The sequence below is a fragment of the Rhincodon typus genome, chromosome 11 (assembly GCF_021869965.1).
Source record: "Rhincodon typus isolate 14 chromosome 11, sRhiTyp1.1, whole genome shotgun sequence".
Taxonomy (NCBI): domain Eukaryota; kingdom Metazoa; phylum Chordata; class Chondrichthyes; order Orectolobiformes; family Rhincodontidae; genus Rhincodon; species Rhincodon typus.
This window is the reverse complement of record NC_063342.1, coordinates 73,291,847-73,319,523: the sequence shown is the minus strand read 5'-3', so window position 1 is coordinate 73,319,523 and position 27,677 is coordinate 73,291,847. Positions and strand designations below refer to the sequence as shown.

Genomic DNA, 27,677 nt, shown 5'->3' with positions numbered 1-27,677 from the left:
GCTATCTCCAAATGTTTCATTTTGCATTCCTTATTTCAACTTTTTTGGATTGTACAGCTTTTTTTTAAAAAGCAGAAACACCTCAAAATTCTTCAGACTGAATGTATTGGAAACTGTTGTCCAAATATTTGTTACCTCCTGACCCAAATATCCCTACAGGCTGGGTTCCATCTTCCATCTTCATGCAAAACTTTGGTGCCCATTTCTTTAACATTCTCTTCAGGAGCTGTGAACTACACTGGCTCTTTGCCTGACAGCCTCAATTTTAAAATTTTCCAACCTGTCTACAAGCTCCCCAGCCCAGCCCACAGTAATCAGCCCACGGTAATCTGCTCCCAGCCCACAGTCCCGACCACAGTAATCTAGTCCCAGCCCATGGTAATCTGCTCTCAGCCCACAGCCCCAGCCACGGTAATCTGCTCCAGTCCCCCAATCATCAACTGCTTCCCCATTTGAACTCTACCTATTTGTTTGACTTTGACCTCATTTGCATCCTATGATTTTGCCAACTATGCCTTTAGTCATCTAGGCATCACTCTCTAGAATGGTATCCCTAAATATTATTTCTCTGGTCAGGGTGTTATGCAATTGTCATGTGTTCTTGTTAAAGCCACAGCTGTTACAAGAATGACAGGCTGCATGGACAATCGGTGATTTATTCATGTTTTCATTATCATTACACTAACGAGGACAAACATATCCTGCTCTGAAGAAAGGTCACTGGACTCAAAATGTTAACTTTGCATTCTCTGCACAGATACTACCAGACCTGCTGAGTTTCTCCAGCAATTTCTGTTTTTTGTGTTATAGCCCCCTCATTGCTCTGCCATCATGCTTTCCTGCGATAATGGATTAATAAGCTGTATGCACCCTCTGCTGTTATTTGATACTTTTTAATACCCTTGTGGGAAGAGGGTGTTTCCGGCTGTATTTACTGCCCATCTCAAGTTGCCCTTGAGAAGATGGTGGTGAGCTGCCTTCTTGACCCGCTGTGTCTGCGAGCTATAAGTAGACCCACATTGCTGTTAGGGAGGTAATTTCAGGATTTTGACCCAGTAACACTGAAGGAATGGTTCCACATCAGCTTAGTGAGTGGCTTGGAGGAATCATGCAGGTGGAGTTGTTCCTGTGTATCCGCTCCTCTTGTCCTTCTGGGTGGATGTGATCGTGGCCTAGGGAGGTACTATGTAAGGAGGTTTGGTGAATTTCTGCAGTGCATCTTGTAGATGGTACACACCGATGCTACTGACTGACAGTGGTGGAAGGAGTGGATGTTTGTGGATATGGTACTACTCAAATGAGCTGCTTTGTCCTACATGACGTCTAGCATGTTGAGTGTTGTTGGAACACACTCATCCAGGTAAGTGAGGGATATTCTATCGCACTCATTCCTTGCTCCTTGTAAATGGTGGATGGGCTCTGGGAAGTCAGGAGGTGAGTTACTCGCTGCGGGATTCCTAGCCTCTCACCTACTCTTTTAGCCACTATTTTTGTAGGGTCATAGAGTTTTACAACATTGAAACAGTTCCTTTGACCCAATTTGTCCATGCCGCCCAGTTTTCACAATTAATCTAGTCCCATGTTGAGTCCAGTTGAGTTTCTGGTCAATGATAACATCCAGGCTTTGATAGTGAGGGATTCAGTGCTGGTAATGCCATTGAATTCAAGGGGACATGGTTAGATTATCTCTTATTGGAGATGGCTGTTGTCTGGCACTATCGTGCATGTTGCTGGCGTTTGCTTGTGTCATCTGGAACAGTCACTTATTAGTTATTTTAGCTGGTTTTAGCTTTTGGAAGGTGGATCATGTTGCTCAGGAGGAAACTAAGTTAGGAATTATTTTTCTGGAATATAGAAGATTAAGGGCTGATGTAACTGAAGTGCTTGAGAAAATTAAAGGAATCATCAGGAGAGAGGGAAAGAAAGACGTTCCTGGATGAGGGAGTCTAGAACAAGCAAACATAAGTTTGGAATCCAGAGAATTTAGGAGTGAAGTTAGTGGAAATCTGGAACTGTTGGAAATTGTTTGTAAAAAAAAAAAAAAATTGCAGGTGAGAGGTGCCGGAGAGTAGTAATTGTTGTTCCGACAGCACAGTGAGGGGACTCATGGCTGGCTGCTCCAGACCCATCACTCAGCATTTAACAAGAAGGACTGTAAAGTTGAACTTTATTTCTTCATTTCTTTATTTTTCTGCATTTTAAGATGGTGCCAAAGAGTGGCAACATTTTATGACATTTTTCACCATACTTTGTGACAAAATACACGTGACAATAAATAAATCAAAATAAATCAAATAATTTCATAATTCAGATTGACTGACTTTTTTTAATCTCTATGAGGTTATGAAAAAATGTGGAGGAAACGTACGTCTGTAGAATGGAGCTACAAATCAGCCATGGTCTAACCAATAGGTGTAACAAGTTCAAAGGGCTGAATAGCCTCCCCCTTTTGCTATGAAACATGCCCTTTTAGTTAGTAACCTCAGCAAAAGGACCCTCCCCTCCCCGAGCCTGATTACAGAGCAGCCATACTCAGCACTGCCAGTGGGCGCAAGGAAGTCAGCAATGTACCCGCGGCGGGCACCGATTCCTTTTAAGTCACTATTCCTTGTTATTTCTGTGCTCTGCTTTTCAGGAGAAAACACATTTGAAAACTGAGAGAGAGGGAGTAGAGAGGCTGCGAGAGGTTTACTCTGAGTTGAAGAAAAAGCTTGATAACTGCCCAGAGTCCAAGAGAGAATGCTTACAGGAACAGTTGGAAAGGGTCAGTAGGTGGTTCCTGAGTTTGTGTGTTACACCTGTTTACATTGCAGTGAAGGACAGCTTACTAATTCTATGAAACAATCCAAATTATAACATTCAGTACTTTGAAAGCACCTGGCGCACAGCATGTTATATGAAAGCTGCCTGTAAGTGTTGACTTTTTTTTGCAGTTATATGGGAAGCGTAGAATTGACACGTGAGCCTTGCAGTGTTGGTGTGACATTACATCTGCATTATGCTGTCTGTCATTTTTTTCATAAATCCCTCAGAATGCTTCCTGTAAATAATTTCACATGCTGCTTTGTCCCCTCATTAATTCTACGAGCCAAAAGCAATGCTATGAACAAAATACAAAACGTAGCCTGAAGTTTGCATGTTTTTTAATGTCATGACCCCACATACACAGCCTGTTGCTGCTTTGATTGTTTTCTTTAACTTAATGGCTTCAGTCTCTGCCAGCAGCTTGAACGTGAAGGTTTTCCCCCCACCTGTGCCATTCAGTAGCTTTAGCAAGGACTGCTTTAATATCTGGCTAGTTGTCTCTGCAGTCATTTGGCCTCACCCTGCTGGATTTACTCTTGAGATGAACTCCCTGCTGCGGAACCATCAGTCTGACTGGTGTTCAATGCTAAAAACTGCTCTCCAAATACCAGACCAGTTGAGGATGGTACTGAGAAGCTCTACCCAGAAGAGAATGGAGTGAGCAACCCTTACTGTACGCTGAGAGAAGGTGTCTTCTGTAAAATGTCTGTTAGCATCTTAGCAGTGAAGAGTAGAGGGATTTTACTGTTGCCAAGGACAATTAACCCTAAATTAATACCACAGAAAAGTCTGGAGTATCTGAGCATTATCCTGTTGCTGACTGTGGGGCCTTAGTTTGTGCACATTGGTGGCTGCATTACCTTCCTCATTCTAGTTCCTTTTCATCTCCATACATTTTCCTTGCTTTCTCTCTCTCCTCTCCTGCCTCTTTGCATCCACTAATTCTGCCCAATAAGTGTAGAAAGGCAGTTGTTGCAGGGAATCCAAGAGCAAAGGACATTAATTGCAAAAACATTGGAAATCTCAAACCTAAATACTGCAGGGCTGTGTTGTTTCAATAGTACCAGGGGTGCCAACCCTAAGAGGCTGCAAACCAATTTGAGGGGAAACTGTGAAAGTCGTAGTCTATTTGTAAACCAATGGGAAGAGAAAGAGTTTGTAGCTTATCCTACTTTCTACCTTCTTCAGCCGTTCATTCATCTTGTGAGTTGTGCTTTTAGCTCTACCAATTCAGCAGAAAGTGAACTGTTTCATTCTTTCATATTCAGCTCTGCAAGTGTTTCTTGAATAGTCTGCTGCCGTTTCTGTTGTGTTTCTGATGTAGCACCGATTCTATAGATTGTGATTGTTGCAGGGTTGTGACAAGTAGGTAAACTTGTCATTGTTGGTCCAGCAGTGTCCACCGATATAGATGTCCAGGCAGATTGTCTGTACTATAGAACCTGCACAGGGAACTGGTGAACCATTGTATTCATTGTGTACCAACCATTTTACACAATGGGCTTTCCTATGGCTTTCCATGTATGTGGATACATGATTTTTAGAATCCTTGGGAGTATTATTTTGCTACTAGCCCTTTTTCAATCTTGGTCAATAAGGAATATTCACTAGTTTTCTGATAACGGATCATTTGACATGTTGCAAATACTTCAGACAGTGAGATGACATTGAAATTTCCTATGTGATTGTCAGTGTGAAACATGTGAAAGCTATCGTTTATCTTGTCATGTACATCATCAGATTCTGGTTTGTTAATCACTTCATGTGTACACCTCTGCCATGTTACCTGATGTCCTTTATTGCTGCTGGAAGATGGCCCTTGTGCTCAATCTGTTGGAGCCAGTGCACAGCTCTTAGTAGCAGAACTGACGAAGGGTCCCGACCCGAAACGTTGACTTTCTTGTTCTTCTGATGCTGTCTGATCTGCATTCTTCCAGCTGTACACTATGTTGACTCTGACTCCAGCATCTGCAGTTCTTGCTATCTCATAGTAGCTGCACTAGCCTTTACTTTAGTGCAGTGCCAATGTCAATTGCCTTTTCAGTCACACACCTCACAAACTTGGTTGAAAGCTGGGCATTTCCTTAGTGCATGCAGAAGGCTACACCTTCTACATGTCTTAGTGTGGTTGGGTGTTTCTAGTAATTGTATTGACCATCAGGTTTCAACTTAGTACCTCTAGGCTTTGGCCTGTGATGATTACTTCATACTTGAGTTCATCTTCCAATAGTTATTCAACGTTATAAATCTTTGGTTTGTTTAGCGTAGCTTTCTAGAAAGCTTCCACAGGATTGGATGTGATCAAAAACACAACAATTCTGTTTGGCACCCCATCTGAAAAATTACAATGAGCTCTTTTCTCTGCTGCAGAAGTAGTCTGTGGTTTCTGTAAGTTTCTGTCTAAATGACATATATTCTGTATTTGTTAATAAGAATTTAAGATGTAGGAGCGCAAGTAGGCTATTCAGCCCGCCATGTCTGCTCTACGATTCAATGAGATCATGGCTAATCAGATAATCCTCAACTTCACTTTATTGCCTCTCTCAGCCTTGAATATACTTAATAACCCATTCTCTGCAGCCTCTGTGGTAAAGAATTCCTCAGATTCGCTACCCATGAGAGAAGAAATTTCTCTTCAACTCTGTTTTAAGTGGGTGACCCTTTATTCTAAGATTATGCCCTCTGGCCCTAAACTAAAGGGCAACAACCTCTCCGCATCCTTTACCTGGTCTGGCCTACATGTGACTCCAAATCCACAACATTGTATTTGATTCTTAACAACCCACTGGGCAATTAGGGCTAAGCAATAAATGCTAGTCTAGCCAGCAACGCCCACATTCCATGAATAAATGTTAAAGAAAGCCCTGTCAAGTCCCCTAGCAATTTTATACATTTCAATAGGTTGCCTCTCATTCTTGTACACTCCAAAGACTAAATGTAGTTCAATCTTAAACGGATCTTAAACAACATCAATTATGAAGATATGAGGAGGAGGTTTACTGTGGTGAATTGGAAAAATACAAAAAAAGTATAACATGGCGAAGATTGTTATTTAAGGAATTAATGTATGATTTTCAAAAAAGAACCTCTTCACAGCAAGAATACCTATCAAGAAAAGTGTGTGTGTCATGGCAAATGAGGGAAGTTGAAAATAGTATTAGATGAAAGGAGAAGCTTATAAAGTTACTCATAAAGGTAGGTGAGTTCTGGAATTCAACAAAGGCGAAACAAGAAACTGATAAAGTAAGAGAGAATAGAATATCAATTTAAAATAGAATGAAACTTAAAATATGGGTTGTAAAAGATTCTATAAGTAGTGAAAAAGTAAAATATTAGTGAAGATAAATGACAGGCAGCAACAGGAGAATTTTACTTTAAAGCTTATAACATTCGTGCCACACAAATGCCAGGCACCGAGTATCTCCAATAAGAGACAATTAGACCATCGCCCCTTGACGTTCAATACTGTCACCAGCACTGAATCTCCCACTATCAACTCAGCTGGACTTGCCATATAAATACAGTGGCTGCCAGAGCATGTATAGGTTTAGGAATACTGTGAGTAGCTCATCACCTGACTCCCCAAAGCCTGTCCACCATCTATAAGGCACAAGGAAGGAGTGTGATGGAATATTCACAACTTACCTGCATGAGTGTGGCCCCAACAACACTTAACACACTTGATATTATGTAGGACAAAGCAGCCCACTAGGTTGTCATCACATTCTCAAGTGTCCACTGCCTCCATCGACGACTCTCAGTAGCAGCAGTGTGTACTGTCCACAAGACGTACTGCAGAAGTTCATCAAACCTCCTTAGATAGCCCCCTCCAAACCCACAAACAATTCATTGAGAAGGACAAGGGCAGCAGATGCATGGAAATATTACCACTTGCAAGTTCCCCTCCAAGCTAGTCATGACCCCAACTTGGAAATGTATTGCTGTTTCTTCACTGTTGTGGTTCAAAATCCTGGAATTCCCTACCTGATGGCATTTTGGGTCTACCTACAGCACATAGACTGCAGCGGTTTTAGAAGATAGTCCATCACCACCTTCTCAAGGACAAGTAGGGACGGGCAATAAATGCTGACCAGCCAGCGACGTCCACATCCAATGAGTAAACTTTATAAAAGAGAAATGGTGGAGAAGACAAAAAGGTGCTTTAGGTCAATCTTCCATGACGAAGACAAAAGACGTCTTCCTGTAATAATTAAGATCCAAGGGTCTAAGGCGAGTGTACAACTAAAAGAAGTTTAATATTAATAAAAAAGTAGTGTTGGAGAATATAATAGCATTGAAAATTGACAAAACCCCGGGATGCAAAGATCTGTACTTTGGTGTGGTAAAAGAGATGGCTACAGATAGTGGAGATTGATCATCTTTCAAAATTCAGATTGCCAATGTAACGCTACTGATTAAGAAAGGAAGGAGAGAAAAAAACGTAGGAACTACAGACCCCATATTCCATTGATAGTAATATGGAAAATTCTAGAACATAATTTAAAGGATGCGAATACTACCTATTTAGAAAATAGTTGCTTGTTGGGACAAAGTCAAAATGGATTTTTAAAAAAAAAGTGAAAATCCTGTTTGACAAACCTGATCTTGCTTATTTTGAGGATATTACAAGCAAAATCAATAAGACGGGCCAGTGGATGTGGCGTATGTGAAATTTCAGTCCAATACAGGAGATTAGTAAACAAAATTGAAGGCACATAGATTATGGGGTAATATATGAATTGAGGATTGATTACTAGGCAGAAAACAGTATGCAGGAATAAATGGGTTAATTTCAGGTTGGCAGGCTGTGATCAGTGGGTTATCACAAGGAGCAGTACTTGGGCCCCAGCCATTTACCATCTATATCAGTGATTTGGACATGGGACACTATTGTAATATTTCCAAGTTTGCGAATTTGACACAAAACCTGGTGGGAATATGCATTGTGAGGAAAATGCAGATTCTTCAAAGGGATGTAGACAGGCTGAGTGAGGGGGAAAGAGCATGGCAGATGGGATATATTGTGGATAAGTGTGAGATTATCCATGATGGTAGGAGTAATGAAATTGTAGAGTATTTCTTAAATGGTGAGAAATTGGAAAGTGTAGATGTGCAGAGAGATCTAGGAATCCTTGTTCACAAGTCAATGAAAGCTAGCATGCAGGTGCAACAAGCAATTTGGAAGGCAAAAGATATGTTAGCTTTTATCTCAAGAGCATTTGAGCACAAGGGCAAAGAAGTCTTGGTTGAGTTGTACAGAACACAGGTGAGTCCACCCCTCAATTATTGTTTTCAGTTTGGACTTCCTTGCCTTGGGAAGGATATACTTAGTAAAGAAGGACTACGGCAGAGATTTACCAGACTGATTTCTGGGATAGTGGGACTGTCCTGTGAGGAGAGGTTGAGGAGACTGGGCCTGTATTCACAGAAATTTAGAAGAATGAGAGGTGATCTCATTGAAACTTGCCAACTACTTGAAAGAATAGACAGAGTGGATGCAGGAAGGATGTTTCTCCTGGCTGTGGGCTATAGAAGCAAGGGACATAGCCTCAAAATAAAAGGCAAGCCACTTAGGACAGAGATGAGAAGGAGCCTCTTCACTCAGAGGATGGTGAATCTTTGGAATTCTCTACCCCCGAGGGTTGTGGAAGCTCAACAGGGATAATAATATCAAGGAATAAGGGGATAGCGTGGGAAATAATGTTAAGGTAGATGATCAGCCATGGAGTAAACTTGAGGGACTGAATGGCCTACCCCTGGTCTTATGTTTCTAATGAACTGATGTTGCAGACCCATGGCAGACTGTCAGGCAGAATTGCTACATTGTATATGCCCTGCACCCGCAGCTCTTACAGGTGAACAGTGGAGGAGTGATCCGTATTGTATTGGAGTGACCCCCGTGGTAGTGGATTGATTACTGTTATGTTTTAAGTATTTGATGGATTTATCTCTCTCCAGGACGGTGAGCAGTTGGATTCGGAGGTAAAACGATACGATGATTTAGAGTTTCAGCAACTGGAACAAGAGAGCCGGCTAGAAGAAGAGAAGGAGAATCTGTCCAAACAGCTCCTGGGTGAAATGGCCGAGTATCAACAGAGCATTGCAACGCGGGAGGTAGGCATTTCAGTGGGAAAAGTTGCACCTCGTACAGACTCAGAGCGAGAAACGAAAGTTAAATAACAATGGATAAAGTTAATTTTGGCATTGTAGAGTTATTTAGCTCAGCAGAGGCCACTCAGGCCTGTGGTAGCTCTTTAAGAATCCAGTTAATCCCACGAGAAGATCCCTATGCCTTATGCGAACAAGTCTCGTAGAACAGAGAAACCTAGAGGTACAGTACATAATTCTTTGAAGTTTGCATTACATTTGAAAGGGTGGTAAGAAAGGCATTTAGCACGCTTGCCTTCATTGCTCAGTCCTTTGAGTATAGGAGTTGGGATGTCACGTTGAGATTATACACGACATTGGTGAGGTCTCTTCTGGAATACTGTGTCCAGTTCTGGTCACCCAGTTTTAGGAAGGATATTATCAAGTTGGAGACGGTTCAAAAGAGATTTACCAGGATGTTGCAAGGTATGGAAGGTTTGAGTTAATAAAGATAGGCTTGGACTTGTTTCATTGGAGTGTAGGAGGTTGAGAGGTGAAATGATAGAAGTTTATAAAATAATAAGAGGTATAGTTAGAGTTAATGGTAGTTGTCTTTTCCCTAGGATAGGGGGATTTCAAGACTAGGGGGCACATTTTTAAGGTGAGAGGAGAGAGATTTAAAAAAAGACATGAGGCAAATTTTTTACACAGAGGGTGGTTCGCATGTGGAATGAACTTCCTGAGGAAGTGGTGGATGTGGGTACAATTATAACGTTTAAAAGACATTTGGATAGATGCATGAATAGGAAAGGTTTGGAGGGGTATGGGCCAGGAGCAGGCAGGTGGGACTGTTTTAATTTGGGGTTATGTTGGGCATAGACTGGTTGGACTGAAGGGTCTGTTTCTGTGCTGTATGGTTCTATAGGTCCACAATTAGCAAATCTGTCAACACTTCACCTTGATCTGGGAAGCCAACTGAAGGTTTGAGTGCACATCTTTGCAAGTCCCTGCCCAGGCTTATCAAATTGAGACTGCCTGGAAACACCTTTCCACAGTGATTTTAATTTCCAAGCTGGAGTGTCTCCACTGGTCAGAGGTGCAGTTAGTACATAACAGAGCAGGCATTAAAGTATTGCCCTCCCTGATGGTGTGCAATGGAATCAAAGCAAAATGGTGGCTCATTTCACACCATGCCTGTTTCATTTTCCCAAATGGGTTGCTAAATTGTTCTGTCAACCAGAATTGATCCCTTTCACTACTTTTACATAGATCTCATTATAAATGGGGAATGCAGTGCAAACAGAGCTGTCAGAAAGTTTGGGCAAATATAGCATGTTTAATATTGGATACCATTGCAGGTTGATAAAAGGGCTAACGTGGGTTGTGAATGATAGTAACACAAATAAAAGTTCACATCTTGCGAGGGCTGGAATGGAGATTTTCCTCAATTACAGTCCCTTTGAGAGCCCCTCTGAGGAACAGTGGTGCATTGATTATGGTAATAAACTAATTAAGCACCCTACATGTATACACACACAAGTCGTGGGTTTGAAGCCCACCATGACCAGTTGTGAGATTTGATTTTCTTCATTCTTTTTATGGGATGTGGGCATCAAGACCCCAACCCCGTTCGTCCCCCGACCCTAATTGCCCTTGAACTGAGTGGCTTGCTCAGCCATTTCAGAGGGCAGTTAAGAGGCAACAGCATTGCTATGGATCTGGAGTCATGTGTAGGCTAGACCAGGTAAGAATGGCATTAGTGAACTAAATGTATTTTTACAATAAATGATTGTTTTAATGGTCACCCTTGCTAATACTAGCTTTTTATTTCAGATTCATTCATTGAGTTTACATTCCATCAGCTGTCGTGGTGGGATTTGACCTCATATTCCCAGAGCATTAACCTGGGCCTCTGGATTACTTAAAAGCAAAACGTAATGTGCTAGACAAACTCAACAAGTCTGGCAGCATCTGTGGAAAAAGACACAGAGTTAATGTTTTGAGTCTAGTATCTTCAGAAATAGATTAATCATCCAGTGACAGAAACCACTGTCATGTTTGAGTTCCACAAACCTCCCAAATGTTGGACCAGCACTCAACATCTGGAAAACCTGCTAGAATCCAACTGGCCCTGTCAGGTTCATTGTAATGAGAAAACCCAGCATCCTGACTCACTCTGGGCCATAACCCATTTCACAAGACAGATTGTTAATGTTCACAAGGCAAGTAAGGGTGGCGATTAAATGCCAAAATTGTTGTGTTTTACATTAAGTGGTGAAGGGGACAAAGAAACATGTATCTTTAAATTTGTTTGTTGTCACTTATTCACTGACTAATTTTTAAGGATAAGCCAACAGATTGCCATTTCACCAAAGCTGGTTCTCGCTGCTTTTCTCTGACAGAAAAGGATCGCATCACTTGGAAGTCAGGCGGGGCAGATTGTGCAACAAGCTGAGCTGGAGCGTCAACATTTTGCAAAGGAGAAGAACAGTTTACTTGCTATGTTGCAGAGAGTAAGTGTTACAAGCAGAACAGCTGGATCCTATATTGGAAAATTCTGTCATTTTCAACCCCTCCAAAAAAAAACACAAGGGGGCTACATGATGATTGGCCAGTGTGTTTTGAGCTGCTAACCCAGCCTGGGAGTGGTGGTCTCGGGAATGTTGGTCAGGATAAGCAGAAATTGGTGGAATCTCTGAAGAGAGAAACCCGGTTAACCTTTCAGGTCGATGGCCAGAATGGTCCGCTCTGAACTTACTGATCAACAGTTTAAATAAGAGTGCATAGCTAAGGAGAAAGAGCAGAAGGGTGATGAATGCAAAATTTTGGAGTGAGAGGAACCAGGAATGATTCAACTACAAATGGAACTGAGGATCGGATGAAAATTGTGGGGAAGAAAGATCAGTCCAGAGAAGGTGTGAACAGTTGCAAAAGAGGAGCAAGGGTGGAAACATAGACAATCTGGCTAAGAGAAGGCTCAGGGAGGAATCTGCTCCACCCTGGGCCAGGTCCCGATCCCCAGCGCTGTGATCTCCACCCTGGGCCGGGTCCGGAGTCCCCAGCGCTGTGATCTCCACCCCGGGCCGGGTCCTGAGTCCCCAGCGCTGTGATCTCCACTCCGGGCCGGGTCCCGATCCCCAGCGCTGTGATCTCCACCCCGGGCTGGGTCCCGAGTCCCCAGCGCTGTGATCTCCACCTAGGGCAGGACGGATCCTGAATCCACCTCAGCCCAAACAGGGATTGAACCCCCTGCAGTTGTCACCAATCTAATCCACAACAGCCATCCAGCCAACTGAGCATCCCAGCCCACCCAAGGGTCTGAGTTGTCATGGCAATATACAGCTACAGAGAGTGATGACAGAAGCTCTGATTTCTCTCAATCACGCAGCTGACTATGAATCTCTCCTTTTACTGCCTGCCATCAGTATGTTTTAGGAAGATTTGCACCTTGTTTGCATTGCTGTAAATGTAAGCCATCAGATCTTGGATTGGGACTTGAAACTGGAGCTCCTGGTTCAGACAGAGGGACACTCCCCACTCCTCCACAATAGCAGAAAAAGAACACAAGAGCAACAGGTATTATCCTTTATGTTTCACAATCTTATCCTTCAGAAGCTGAGCAATATAATGGAGCAGTTTGGGTTCTGGTTGGCAATCAGATAACTTTGCACCTACCGATCAGAGTTGTCTAAGGTCGCAACAGGGTAGGGGAGAGGATACAGCCAAAGGTCAGTGAAAGGGGTTGGCCACAGTCAGATGTTCAGTAAGGGGAATGGCCATAGTCCAATGGTCATTAAGGCAAGAGATGCCATAGTTGGGAGGGCCGGTGAGGGGCTTTGGCCGCAGTCGGGAGGGCCGGCGAGGGGCTTTGGCCGCAGTCGGGAGAGCCGGCGAGGGGCTTTGGCTGCAGTCGGGAGGGCCGGCGAGGGGCTTTGGCCACAGTTGGGAGGGCTGGCAATAACAGCATTTTGTTCTAGGAAACTGTGCTGAATACAGTCTTTGAATTCTTCCCCATGGCTACCTCTGCTGATCTGACTTTCTCAATCTACGTGAAGATTAAAGTTAGCCCTGATTATTGTGCTGCCTTTTTAACACATACTCATTATCGTCTGACTTATTTACTACCCTACAGAACAGCTACTCTTAGGGGTCTGTAGACTACTCTTAGCAGTGACTTCTTGCTCTTGTTATTTCTAATTTCCATTCATATGGATTCTATGTCATGTGATCCAAGATCATTTCCTGCTATTACACTTAATCCATCCTGTACTATCGAAGCCACTCCACCAACCTTTCCTTAGTGCCAGTTTTGATATCCTTATAAGCATGTCTCCTAATGGCTGCGAGATCATATAATCTGTATTTGTGCCATTGATTCATTTAATTTGTTCCAAATACTGCATGCATTCAAGTAAGGAGCCATTAATTTTGTCTTTTTACCGTTTATTCCCCTTTCACCCTATTTACTGTGATTATTCTGTTGTAGACTGTCCACCTCTGTATTGTTATTCAAATGGCTCCCCTCTAATACTGTCAAATTCTCTTGCTTTATAAGCTTACATTTCCTCCCTTCCAAACCCTCCTCCCTTTAATTAATTTACAGATGCGACTCTGCAAAACAAAACTTATGGGCCAGCACCCCTGAACAAACTGGCTGCACACTACTGCAAAAAAGGCCATGATGCTACAGACTCCCTAATAGTGGAAGAGTGATATAGGCAGACATATGAAAACAATTCAGAGAAATAAGTAAAATATAACTGGGAAATAATATGGGGGAATCTCAGTATTAATTGGTCAGCTGAGGTAAGTAGAGGGAGTAAGGTTGAGGAGTTCCTAGAATGTGTACAATACGTAAGTGTTAATTTGAAACCCTTCTCTGTGATCAAGATGGCTAAACCAGTTGTTCTATATCCTACACTGCATAATGGTCCTTGCTGTTTCACTTCTGTGCTCAGTCCTTGCCCTTTCACCTCTTCAATTACCTGTGCTATGGCCCTTACTGTTTCAACCTTGCGGTCACGAAACTCTGGTCCTTGCCCTTTCACTTTTTCTCAGTTTAACAAGGAACCATGAATGCTGCTGGGAACTGAGTATTTGTAGCAGCCTGAAATCATTCTCATGAGTGTCAGTACCTCACTGGGCTTTGCTTAAGGGGCTGATTGAGGCCATTCCCACAGTGTGGTTGAACGTTGCTAATGACTTTGAGCTGTCTCTGTGATGTTGGATGGGATTATACTGAAATGCTTTATTCAGATGCTGGTGGTCAGTAATTGAATTCCTAGCATTTGAATGATGGTGTCTGTTTGCCAGGGCGCAGTATCTTCCTTCAGCAGCCTAGTGTGTGGGGGTCACAGTCAACCGGAGGCTCGAGTTACAGGATGAAGCTTTTGCTTCCAGTCACTGGAATTAAAACAGCAGCTGTGCTTGGCTCCAGACGCCTTTCCTGCAGAATGACAGTGGATCTTTCAACAAATGGGGACCAGGAAAGCAGATTGTCTAAACTTGTCTTCATCATAGTTAGTAAGGGGTTGATTTAAGCACGGTACTTAAAAGGATGAAACTATTTTGTAGGGGAGTTGGGGAGAAACTTTCCTGTGATGGGGAGGCCAAAGGAAGGGTCGAAACTTAACGTGAGAGTGAACTCATTCAAGGGTGATGTCAGGAAGTACTTCTTCACATGAAGGGGGTTGAAAATCTGGAACTCTCCCCAAATAACTGGATACTGAAAATTATTTGGAATATTGAAGTTAAGATGGATAGATTTTCTTCCATGGTAGTCATTGTCATGGTAGAGATCTTAGAAGAGGTTGTGTCCATGGTCAGAATATAGAGAGACTACCAAAGTGTATGCTGTTGGTAAGATTGCCTTTTTGTTTAACATCCTGCTAATCATTTACACGATTAAGCTTAACAGGAGGTTGTGCATTGAATCATCTCTCTCCACCTTCTGCTGTCATGTGACCTGTTATATCACTCCCAGTGGAGGCTGACTACATATTTGAGAGTTAACCCTTTACTTACTCTACAGGGTCAGCCCATCAGGAAGTTGGAGCCAGTGGAGTTGAGATATATATCAACAATGGTCTGATTGAACAGCAGTACTGGCTGGAGAGGCTGAATGGCTGCCTCCTCTTCCCAGGTTACAGCTTCTTCTTGAGCATGGGTCATTATTTCTTACACAATGAAGGTGGCCCACTTGAATTTAGACAACCTCAGTTGGCTAAAAATGAATCAAAAACTGTCTTCTTCCCTGTAGGAGAAAGAGAACCTGATGAATATCGAGAAGATGTATTACGACAGTACAGGAGGGGCAGGCCTCCCTATTAATCCGAATACATTTAAGGAGGTAATTATACGTTTGCATCTTTTTATGCACTTACACAGTCTTTTAAATGTGATGTTGTCTTTTGCCCACATGACTTGTTCAGATATCCCAGAGTAGACCACATGAGACGAGCTGCCTGCATCGGGTTACAAACACTCCTGTTATCCAACTCTAGTTGTTTAAGTGCAGCAATTTCTATTCTCAAATTGCTAACGAGCCCATCTATGCCTAGGAACTTCCAGTAAAGCTCCTCATACATACTGATCCACTCGGAAGCATACACTTATTGTGCTAGAAGGCCAGAAATACAGGCTATTGCAATGTGCCAAGATTATCCCTAACTCGTTACTGCCAGATGGAGCCTCCATTCTCTGCCCAAACCCAGCTAGTGTTGTCTGTGAAAAATCGTCCCTTACAAGCTAGACATTTCTCATTTCTGTTATCAGCAGTGTGCTCCCCCCTCATTCCATTGTAGCTGGGCACTCAGCTGTCATTCCCATTGCCAGATTGGCCGTTCAGTTGTGACTCCTGCTTCCAATGGTTTTGTGGCGCTCTTGGAAGTCCAGTTCCTTCAAGTTAATCTGTCTCTTGGCTTTAGTTGGTTGTTCTACTATCACACCAGGTCCCTTGAACCTGAGCGAGGAATTAACCGTCAAAAATAAAAGGAGAAGACGTTACCTTTTTCTTTTAGGAGGCACCATGTGAGCTTTAAGCTGGAGTTAGTTCCAGTTGATGGTAACAGGAGATTTTAACCATCAGTCTTCCACTCTCTTCCAGTGGTCCTGAAGAGAGTCAGAAAGGGCTTGCAGTGAATTGATTAGAAAAGAGATTTTGGGGAAATGGGGAGGAGGGAGTAGGATAGGGAAAGATTCTGCTCCCCAGGGCCCTGTGAAGCAATGCCCTTTTTTGATAGGTGCATTTGCTATGATATCATGGGAAACCCTGCCAGTTTATTCCTCTCGTGAGGTCTTCTAGACCCATGTGTGCACTGGCCTGGTGCCAGGTGCATCACCAGGAAGTGGGGCAGTTGCAATCTAACTGCTGACCTGCTCTTGGCAATGAATGGGAGAGAAGTGAAGATGTCCACCTGGCTGAGGGAAGACTTTCCATTAGCTTGAGTCAGAGGATAAGCTGTAAGTATGGTGGGAAGAGAAAGGGACGAATTTGCCGACTCCCCTTACCTAACTTGGATTTCATTCCCAGAATTAGGGGAGCTGGCTCAGAGCTTTCCCACTTGGCTTGGAACTGACTAGTTTTGTCCTGTATAAAGTCAACAGCTGAAGCCTATGCTGCGGTCTCTTCTTTTTTTAATTATTCTTTTGTAGGATTTGGGTATCCTTGGCAAATCCAGCATTTATTGTCCTTCCGTAAATTGCCCTTCAAGTAAAAGACTTGGCCATTTCAGAGGGCAGTTAAGATTCAACCGTATTATTATAGGTCTGGAGTCACATGTAGGCCAGACCAGATAAGGATAGCAGATTTCTCTCCCTAAAATACATTAGTGAATCAGATGGGTTTTTACGACAATTGATGGTCATTGCCGGTGTTACCGTCGCTGAGAATAGCTTTTATTGAATTTAATTAATTGAATTCAGAGGCCACTTGCTATCGTGGTGGGATTTGAACCAGGGTCCACAGAGCATGTTTCTGTTTTCTTAATGTATTTAAGTCCTCAATTGCTTCAGAGTTGCAGTATGGATGTGTATTGAGCAGCTCAACTTGCTGTTATCCACAGAAGTTCTTCCATTTCCATATGGCCACAGTGTCTCTGTGCTGTTTGATTGTCTGTAGCATTCCCCCATCTTCTAAACAGTTGTTTCAGTGATTATCCTGGAGTTGAAGTCTTTTAGTCTGAACATATGAATATAAGTAGGCCATTCAGTTCCTCGAGCTAAATCATGAATGATCTGGCTGTGATTCCGGCTCCACTTTCCTGACTGCCTGTAATAGGTCTTGAATGTCCTGCCTGTCAAAAATGCATCCACTCACCCTTGAATAAATTGAAAGACTCATTCCTTCACTACCTTGTGGGGAAGACAATTCCACAGACAAGCAATCCTCTGAAAAAAAATTCTCTTTATCTCTGTCTTAAAAGGGACACCATTTATTCTTAAACAATGTCCCCTAGATTTAGTCTCCCCATAACAGGAAACATCCACCTTATTAAGTCCTCTCAAGATCATATATGTTTCAATAAAGTCATCCTTATTGGGCAAAACTCCAAGGAATACAAGGCTAATTTGTTCAATCTTTCTTCGTAACAAAAGTCCTTCCTCCCAGGAATGAGTTGTGTACCTTCTCAGAAATATCACTTTTTTTTCAAATAAAGAGAACAAAACTATACATTAGAATGCCAGACGTGGTCTCACGATTGCCCTGTACAGCTCTGGTAAAAGATCTGAGGTGTTCCTCTCTTCGTGCCATCTACCGTCTGGGGATTACAGAGGATGGAGTGAGTCACCCTCCTCTCCCAATTTCCCAGTACATCTCGAGCTGTAACACCATGATTTCTTGGAGCTGTGACAGCTTTGAGATCATATATTCAGGCGAAAGATGTGATAGGAAATGTCCACCCTCTGGCTGAGTGCCTTTCCATGAAATTGCTCCTTCTTAATTCCGGTTGAACTCAGGAATAAGAACCATAAGTTTGGGAGGTGGTTATGCTTTCTCTTAAGGGATAGCCGATTTGGATTTCTTTGGGCAATTTGAGAGTAGCTGCTTAATCGAGTGCAGGAGGTGATGCAGATCCTGTGAACACTTTAGCAAATACACACGAGGCCTGTTCAAAGGTTATTGGGCATCGTTGCTAATTTAGACTGACATACCATGCTTCAGGGAGACAGTGCTATAATGGGGATGTTACTGGGCTCATAACCCAGAGGCCCAGGCTAATAATCTGGGGACATGGATTCAAATTCCAATATGGCAGCTGGTGGAATTTACATTCAGTTCACAAGTCTGCAATCACAAACGTAGTCAGAAGTCATGGTGACCATGAAAACTAATATCAGTTCTCTCAGACTCACAAAGTATAATCACACAGAAGGAGGATTGCTTTGTTTGCAGGTCATTTTAAATCTGTGCCTTCTTTATTCTTTAACAAGTGGGAACAGCTTCTAACTGACTCAAGTGCAGCATTGGCTTTTAGTCCGTATTCGCTTTTACTGTTTATTGAAATTTGTAGAGAGAGCTACTGGGCGGGATCGAAACCTGACCCTGACATACCCCTGGTCCATCCAGTCCTGCACTTCCCACTCGGTCAGAGCTCTCCTTGGCATGAACAGAAACAGTTCACCTGGAGAGATACTGATATTCCCTCAGGAAGTTGGGAGGGGATGGGGGGAGAGTTGCCATGGAGATGGGTTCAGACCAAGGCAGAAGATTGTAGCATGTGTGTTTCCTCACAAGGTGCAGTAGCTAAATGTGGCAGATACCTAAGTCTGCCGTCTGCTATTGTGCCTTGTGTTACCTATTCTCAATACCTGTTGCATGGTGCCGTTCAGCTGTTCTCTGTCTTTTTCTTTCAGTCTCTCTCTTACTGTCCTTTCTTGCTGATCACTACCAAATCTGTGCAGCACCTCCCTGTCCTTTACTCCAATTCTGCTGTTTACTACTCAGCTTTCCACTTTTGACCTTTCTCCCTCCGCTCCTGCCTCTTTCTGCCCAGGACTATGTGACTGTGAACCAGATTAACCAGTTGTATAGCAGCTCAAAGACCGGTGCTCCCCCCGATTCTGTCGCCGCGGCTCCTGAGGCAGTCACCGAAGAGCCCAGGCCCCAACAGGTAACACCACAGCAACACCACCAGGAGCTTGGTTAGTTTGACCTAGGTTTCAACAAATGGCCAACGTGAACCTGTGGCTGGTAAGGGTGGAGAGAGGGAGAGAGAGGAAATGTAGCTGCGTTACTGTCTTAAATAATCTAACAAGGTCTGTACTAAATAGGTCCGGCTGTTGGCCCTGATGTCTACCTGAAATAATGATTTACCGCCTCCCCTCACGCATGCACAAATGACCCACTGCTGCCATTTCAGAACCTGTCTCCTGATTAAACTCATTTGTCTGAAGTCAAGGCTCCCTTCCCACCATGATATTTCTGGGTGCAGAGTAGTACTACTTAAAGGAACAGCTTCAAAACAGCTTCAGTGGCCACCTCACTGTTGAGATGGAAGGAGGAGTTCTCCTGAGGCCATTGCGGGACCACTTGTTTTAATTCCTGAGGCACCCACTCAGCTTCCTATTCTCAACCCCTGGATCTCACTGTGGCCTGGCTTTGCTAAAGGTCCCAAATGGGAATTAGCTGCAACACGGCAGTGCGGGAGGAGGCTGAGCCTGATTTATTTGGACTCGACCCTCGTAGGCCCTTGGCATGGCTACTCTGCCATCAGCTGGGAAACTGATTTGGGGTCCGGGGCATTTGGGCTGTGGACAGTTTGTGTGACATTCGGATTCCCAACTCCATCCTCCACCCACTCTGGGCACTCCAGGGGAGCTGAGCACAATATGGTGGTTGGCAGGCAGAATGTTCTGACTGTGGACCCCACCATCACTGCCCCATTGAATTAACTATTTGGTATTGCTGAGGTAACAGAGGAAGCAAAAAGCCCCAAATCTGTCTCCATGTGATGCAGGGGGTGGAAGCTTCCCTCACTCCATTTCTGGCTTCAGGGTATTTACTGAGTAGTTATTTCTGGAGTACAGATTTGCATTACTAGTTTTCACCCCTCCACCCCTGCCTAGAAGCCCAGCGTTGTCTCCTCTATCAGTTTGCATGCGGTTCGGTGCTTGTAGACAGTGAGTGTTGAACCAATTCTGCCTTTCTCTGTCCTCAGTCTTTCTAACTTGCTTCCATTGGTTTAGCTCTCAAAGCCAACGCCTCCCTGCATTGGAAGTGACTCCCCTTCTCAGCTGTCAACCCGGCGTGAGCAGAAACCACTGGCAGTGCATTGGTCTGACAGTGTGGTACCTTGTCTAGATGCTGTTGCTCCTCCTGCTCTTCCTCCTACTCTTCCTTCTCCTCCTCCTCTTCCAGCTAAAAAACACAGACGTAAACAGGTAACTTCTCTCCCTCTGCTCTCACTCTGGTAGCTGTTCATATGCTGTGGACTGTGTAAAACTGGAAAAGGGTAAACAGTGCATGTTACAGGGGGTATTTATACATGGCTTCTCCAGCCTGCATCTGTTGGCTTCTAATACACTGTGATTCTTCAATCATTCTATATCCTTCCTTTGATCTGTCTCGCTCTTCTGTCTACCTATCTCTTTCTCACTCCTTTGCACTCTCCTCTCCCTTCTCTCTTTTGTTTTTCTCTCTCTCTCTGTCTCCATCCATTCTCCCTTGCCCTCTCCTTCTCTGACTGTCTGCATTCCTCTCCCTTCCTTCTCTTTTGTCTCTATCTTTCTCCCTTCTCCCTTGCTTTAGCTCTGACACTCTCTCTCCCTTCCCCTCTCTACCTTCCCCTCTCTACCTTCGCTCTTACTCTCCGCTCCCCCCTTACATTTGCTGTTACCCCTCTCACCACCCCCGCACCCTGCTCCTTTTTCTCACTTCCTCCTTTACTTGCTCTCTGTCTGAAATATTGATCCTCCCTTAGGTGGACAAATCTGCCAACTTGGATTAAAACTATCTTTAATGTTAGTTGAAGGTGAGTCTACTGTTGACTATTCTTCAAGAAAGTCTTTTCAATTAAACGGCAGTTCAGGCTGTCTGGCTAAGATCCTCTCGCACACATCTGCTTGAATTGGATGCAATAAAATGACCATAACCTCTCCCCTGGCTTCCTGACCTCGATAATGTTACTCCTCCACAAATTTGCCGATTGACTAACTGGTCCATGCTGCTTCTCATTTGCCCACTCCACACTGACTTGTCCAACTCACCTACTGCTCATCTTCCATCTCCTCGCCCCCTAAGAAGCACCTTTCCTGAATAAGATCCAATCAGCTGACATCCTGTGGGCCAAGGCATAGGAAGCAAGCAAGTCTTCTGTATCTGTGTTGGCCTGTAGGGTATTTGGACCAGCATTTATTGCCCATTCCTAGTTGTCCTTGAGAAAGTGATAGTGAACTGCCTTCATGAACTGTTACAGTCCATCTTCTCTAGGTAGACCTGTGATGTCTTGAGGGAGGGAAATATAGAATTTTCACCCAGTAATAGTGCAGGAGTGGCAGTACATTTCCAAGTCAGGATCATGACTAACTTGGAGGGGAACTTGCAGTGTTGGTGTTCCCATATATCTCTGCTACCCTTATCCTTCCAGCATAGTGGTCAAGGGTTTGGAAGGTGCTGTCTAAGGAGCCTTGATGAATAGCTTACCCAGCTTGTCCATGGCTCCACGTAGCATTCCGAGAGGGCCAGTCACGGTCCTAGCATCAACAAACATGTTGTAAACTTTTGACATTCGCAAGTACAGGACAGCAGCATCTTTTAGCAGATTTCCCCATCATTTTCGAGGCTCAATGACAGAAAATAACTACTACTTGGGTTTTTATATGCAGAAATATGTTCACAGTGAGACTCTGGCATTCTTCAGTCGTGCATCCATTTAATTTTTCACTTTCTTGTCTTCTGGTCTTCAGTGTAACAGCCTAACTACGGGGTCAGCTATTTGAGGATTCAAGTCCCACTCCCAGGATTGATCATGCAATCTAGGGTGACATTTCAGTCCAGTTCAGAGGAGGAGCTGCACTGTCAAATATGCCATCTTTTAGATGGGACATTCAACTGGTGTCCATATTTATCCCCTGAGCAGCATCTAAAATAGATTTGTTGGTTCCTTGTGCACAAATTGGTCCTGTATCTCCCATATTACAGCAGCCACTGTTCAAATCCCACAGCCTCTAAACTCCCATCTTCATCTCAAGGTTATGATAGGTCCAGGATAAATGCAAGGACTTTGTTTTGTAAGAAGGTATCCTCTTTACAATTGCACATTTTGATAAAGGCTTCAGATATGGAGTTGGTTTTAACCCTTTTTTTGGCATTATGTTTTATCCTTTCAACCGTATCTCGCCATTCTGGTTTCACATAGTATTACTACAATCATTTTAGGAGGAAAAAAACTGGCTGAGAAATAGTCACTGTTTATGAACTGCACGTAGAGAACTCTACCTGGTCTAGACCAAATGGTAGACTTTAATAACCATAGCGTCACCTTTAACAACGTGTGGCAGGGAAGTGACCCAAGAAGAGAATGTGATGCTGAACAGGATATTTTGCGGTCAATGTCTTGTTTACCTTGAACTTGTGTATACTATCTTTCATTTCAAAGAACTGCCGGACTCTGGAGGACAGGAGGAAACTGCAAAAAGAAGGTTTATACCTCAGTGATACAGTGCCAAGGAAAAAAATCAGCTCGACCGCTGCATCTAAGTACAATAGTTCAACTCTGGGCCACAATTCAACCCCTAAGGTCAGTCGATGAATGGAATAACTGCTAACACATAGGGCACTGTCCGTGTGTACGCTCAATCACATCAATAGTCTCCAGTCTTGAGCATGATGCCTTCTCTCAAGTTATGGTGTTCCCTCTGGTAACGTGACCCCGAGACTGGGTTCTTACTCAGGTCAAGTATCAGAAGATTTATTCATAGAATTGTATTGAGTTGTTCTATCACAGATATTGGTGTGGTCTGAGCACAAGCTGGTTGACTAACTGACTCTCCTGATGGATTACAGAGTGTAACAGGAGCTATCCAAGATGGAGCTAATACCTTTATGCAGTAATATCAGTTGGCATGCTGTCACACCTATGTCATCACTTAGCTCTCTTAAAGGTATATGCTTGTCTGATCATCGATACATGCGATATCACAACATCCGCCCTTCAAGGCATAGGATTTCTCCATGAGAAGCATGCACAAGAATACAGATCATAAATAGCAAACACATATTTACACACACAATCTTTACACATTGGGATAATGTTTTGGCAGGCATATGATGTGACCAGATGCACAGTTCTTAGATTGTGCAGTTTGATGCTGTGTCCTTGTAGCTTGGTATGGACTGTTCACTGTGAAGCTGAGGTAATTGTTTTCACACTCTTCGATCAGGTTCCCACATTATTCTTTCCTTTCTCTCCAATGAGGAACTGTGTTGTCATCTAGTATTCACACAACTGTGTTTGAATCAGTGTTTTGGTCATTGTCATAACTCTTTGTTGGATAGTGTGCTGGAAGTCAAGCCTCATTATTCCAGGGGCGCCACTGGTGTGGAAATCTGATTAAACCTTTGGAGTAAAAAGTCTGAGAAGCACAGTTCAGGCACCAGTCCAGATCACAGATGATGAGTTGTTTTCTTTCAATTTTCTTTCAACTCCTTCTGGTTCTGAACAAATGATCCATGGTAGTGGATGCATCAATTCTCAGTCTTTCATTCACTAGTTGACAATTTCCTTTTCCGTGTCTCTGAAGATGGTTTTCTTCTCTCAACAGGGGATTTGCAGAGAGGACAACCTACAGAGAAAGCTGAGGGAGAGTGACTGGCTACTAGGGATTTTTCTTTACTCCTGTGTACAGAAGGGAGAGACGGAGACAGATATACATGCTTTCTCTTCACAGGCTTCATGTTTCTGTTGTATCATCCACTTACAAGGCTGTAGCCACCTGACCAGAAACTAGTCAAGTTGTTGTTGTTGGCTGAGCTTTCCTGAGCCAACAACAATTGGCCCTGATCGAAAAGTCAATGAAAAGACTGTCCCTGGGCAAAACTGCCCTGAAAACATACAGGCAGTACTATTCTGTTTGGAATTCTCCCTCACTACATTGTAGATATGACTCCCAATGTGTCTCCAGATGTTGTCTTCTGCAGTTATTTAGCTTAAAGCACTGTTTTCTATTGCATCTTAGAACATGATCGTTGATCACAGTAATGTCATACGATTTGAGTTGAGCACATTTTCTGATGACTCTGCCACATACCCAAGTGCTGGTATTTATTGTGTCATGTTTTGAACTGGGTGAAACAGAGGTAATTGTTTTCACACTCTTCGATCAGGTTCCCGCATTATTCTTTCCTTTCTCTCCAATGAGGAACTGTGTGCCTCTGGTCGGGTAGGAGGTGTATGCGGCAAACAAACCTGTACTGACTTGTCTTCCAACAATACGAGTTGCAGGTGAGGGTAGGTCTTTGCTATGAGGTGTAGCTCATAGCTCAACATGGCAATCTTGAAGGCTTGGCAAGTTGCCTTACACTTCGCGATCATTGCTTTATTTGTGTATCTAGTATGCTCAACCAGACTGTTGGATTGTAGATAATGCAGAGAGGGAGTGATATGCTGGACTGGCTACATCCTGTACATATTCTGGAATGGTGTGCAGACATATTGAAGACCATTGTCTCACATGATCTGCTGTGGGATGCAAACATGCTGAAGATAGCAATTAACATGTCAGCAACTGCGGTAATGGTATTGTCCATGAACTTCCTACTGAAAGGAAACTTTGTAATCTGTCACCAGCTATAATCTTGGTCATGGACTTGGAATAGATCTGTAAAAATCTTGGAGCACAGTTCAGAGGGAATTTAGTGCAACATAAGTGGTTCATTACACTGCTGGGATTCATGATGTTAACATGCCTCGCACGATTATATCACTTTATCTGTGTCTTTGTTGATGCCAGACCAATAGACAGATTCACTTACTAGATTTTTTGGTTTTCTCTGCACCTACATGACAAATATGCAGATGGTTCAACATATCTTGATGGACAATTTTTGGTATCAACATTTGTTTGCCCTCAAAAAAAAAATTCCCAATGGGTCTACCACTTCTTAATATGGCCAAGAAGGACATACTGGTTTGGCAACCTGCTTAATGTCCTTACTAGTGATAATCCATTTCAGCCCCCGTGGCTGGTCATTGTCAGATGTACCTTGTTGAGTTTGTGACCAATATGAAGAGATCAGTGTGAAGATTGTCTTCCACTTCATATTCAGTGACATCTACTGATCCAAGGGTACATTTTTATTCTTGGCTGGGTCTTGGAGCTGACTCGATTGTCTAATGTTGTCATCTTCGATCCCGATTTGTACTGGGCGTCTAAGTCATTGCCTTGGATTTTGATCAGTCGAACTACAAAATGTTTGCCAAAGATCTTGGTGTGCATTGCTGTATTCCAAACATCAATGTTAGGGTCTCCTTTTCGATGCTTGAATAATTTGCCTGGGCTGTCATAAGAACTTTGGGTCCAAAGATGATGTGCTTATTATCCTGAGGAGGGGATGGCGTAGTAGACATATTACAGGATGGTAATCCAGACCTCCAAGGCTGATATCCTGAGAACATGGGTTTGAATCCCATCATGGCAGATGGTGACATTTCCAATTCAATAAATATAATCTGGAATTTCAAAAATGCTAGTCCAATGGTGACCAAGTACCTGTTGTTGTAAAGACCCATCTGGTTCACTAATGTCCGTTAGAGAAGGAAATCTGCCTACACGTGACTCCAGACCCACAGCAAGGGGATTGATTCTTAACTACCCTCTGAAATGGTCCAGACAGTTTGTTTTGCAAATGGAAACATAGCTGCAGCATTTGATACCAAGTAAATTGAGAAAGAAATTGGCTGCCTCAGCACCTAAATTGGACAAATACTTGCGATTAGAAGCTGTTTATTTAAGGTCCTTGTTGACTTTTTTGTTAAAACAGCTTCTAAACTTGGCAACAATTAAGGAAGGGAGCATCAAAAATGCCCCTTTGGGCCCTGGTTTAATTTATCAGAAGGATGTGAAATGTGAGCCTTGGGCACGTAGAACAGAAGGATTCAATTTAAAAGTTGTTCAACTCTTTGACCCAGGCTATAAAGCTGTGGGATAGAATCACAACCAATAAAGAATTCTCTGCCTGGGCTTGATGGATGAAAGGATTTATTTAATCAAAAGCTTGATGTCAAGCTGGAATGACCTTCTTTGGTCTGTGAATCTGAAAGCAGCCTTCATGAAACTGTGTGGCAAAAGAGCAGGATGTGTGTCGCATCAAAAAATGGTCCTACCCACTCTGAGCTCCTATGGTGAAATGAAAGAACTAGAGGCAGACTGGTTTTCAGTCAGTGGAGCATTCAGAACATCGCTCCTTTTTGTGAGGGATGTAAATGGTCACAGTGAATTATTCTGCATTCCTGCCGTGAATCATGTGCCCCATTCTTTTTCAGATGTGGTTGAGCTTTGTTTAGGGAACTGGGTATTATCAGAGGTGGACAAACTGGTGACAGTGTGGCTGAGTATAATGTATGTGTGCTGTATTACACAAAGACCAGTACTGGCTTTGATACACTCATGCAATGAATGGAAACCTCCCAATTGGCCACTGACACTAATCGAAGGTGGGAACTTGAGCCTGTCATCCAACTGCCCCTCTGGTGGAGAGGCGCCAGGCAATCAGGGAGGTGCATGATCCTCTGTGTCCCGACCAATATGCAGCACCAGCTCCATCGGGAGAACTGGCCATTTATCACATTGCTATTTCTGGGATCTTGCTATGTATAAATTTCCTATGCTGAGGCGATGACTAACCCTTAGACTTAGGCCATTGGCTGCAAAGTCTTTGGAGGTGCCTAAGATCATCAAGGTTGCTGAACAAATGCACACCTTTTCCGCTGAGATTGCTCCGGTCAATCAAAAGAAAGCTCATTAGGATGTTATTGACAAATTGTTCGTCCCAAGCATAAAAGAGGCAGGGTGAAATTTTATCCCTGCCTGAGCTCCTTGCAGCCTGTTGCTGCAGGAGTTTGGGAAACCCACCACTGAAATGCTACCTCATAGTTGGTTATTTCTAATTTGTTGTCTGCGGGCTTGACCCGATGCATGCACCTTCATATGAACAAGGAACAAGAGTAGGCCCTTTGGCCCATTGAACAGAAAATGAGATCATGGCTAATCTGGTTTTAGCCTCAACTCCACATTCTTCCATACCTGCTGATAACGAGGGAGGCAATAGCCTAGTGGTATTGTTGCTGGACTGTTAATTCAGAGACCCAGGTAATGTTCTGGAGACCCTGGTTCAAATCCCGCCATGGTAGAATTTGAACTCAAACAAAATCTGGAATTAAGAGTCTAATGATGACCATGAACCTATTGTCGATTGTTGGAAAAACCCACCTGGTTCACTAATGTCCTTCAGGGAAGGAAACTGCCATCCTTACCTGGTCTGGCCTACATGTGACTCCAATGCAATGTAGTTGACTCTTAACTGCCCTCTGGGCATTTAGGGATGGTCTAGCCTTGCTAGATATGCCCTCATCCCATAAATGAATTAAAAATTAAAAAATAATCTTTCATCCCTTTGGTAATCAAGAATCTATTTGCCTTAACAAATATCTAAAGATTCTGCAACTACTGCCATTTGAAGAAGGGGAATTCTAAAGACACAATCTTTTGAGAGAATGTTATTTCCTCATCTTTGTCTTATTTTAAAACTGTGACCCTTAGTTCTAAATTTGCCCGCACGATGAAAT

The 27,677-nt window shown here is 43.2% G+C and overlaps 1 protein-coding gene across 1 annotated transcript in view; it reads left to right on the top strand.

The window, feature by feature from the left end:
* The window catches only part of phldb2b (pleckstrin homology-like domain, family B, member 2b), a 145,919-nt gene that overhangs the window by 82,938 nt on the left and 35,304 nt on the right, over window positions 1-27,677 (top strand). The window contains exons 12-16 of the mRNA XM_048602552.1: window positions 2,636-2,764; window positions 8,764-8,919; window positions 11,295-11,405; window positions 15,152-15,241; window positions 22,491-22,631. Coding sequence (XP_048458509.1) covers window positions 2,636-2,764; window positions 8,764-8,919; window positions 11,295-11,405; window positions 15,152-15,241; window positions 22,491-22,631 — 627 coding nt within the window. The remainder of the gene's footprint in view (window positions 1-2,635; window positions 2,765-8,763; window positions 8,920-11,294; window positions 11,406-15,151; window positions 15,242-22,490; window positions 22,632-27,677) is intronic.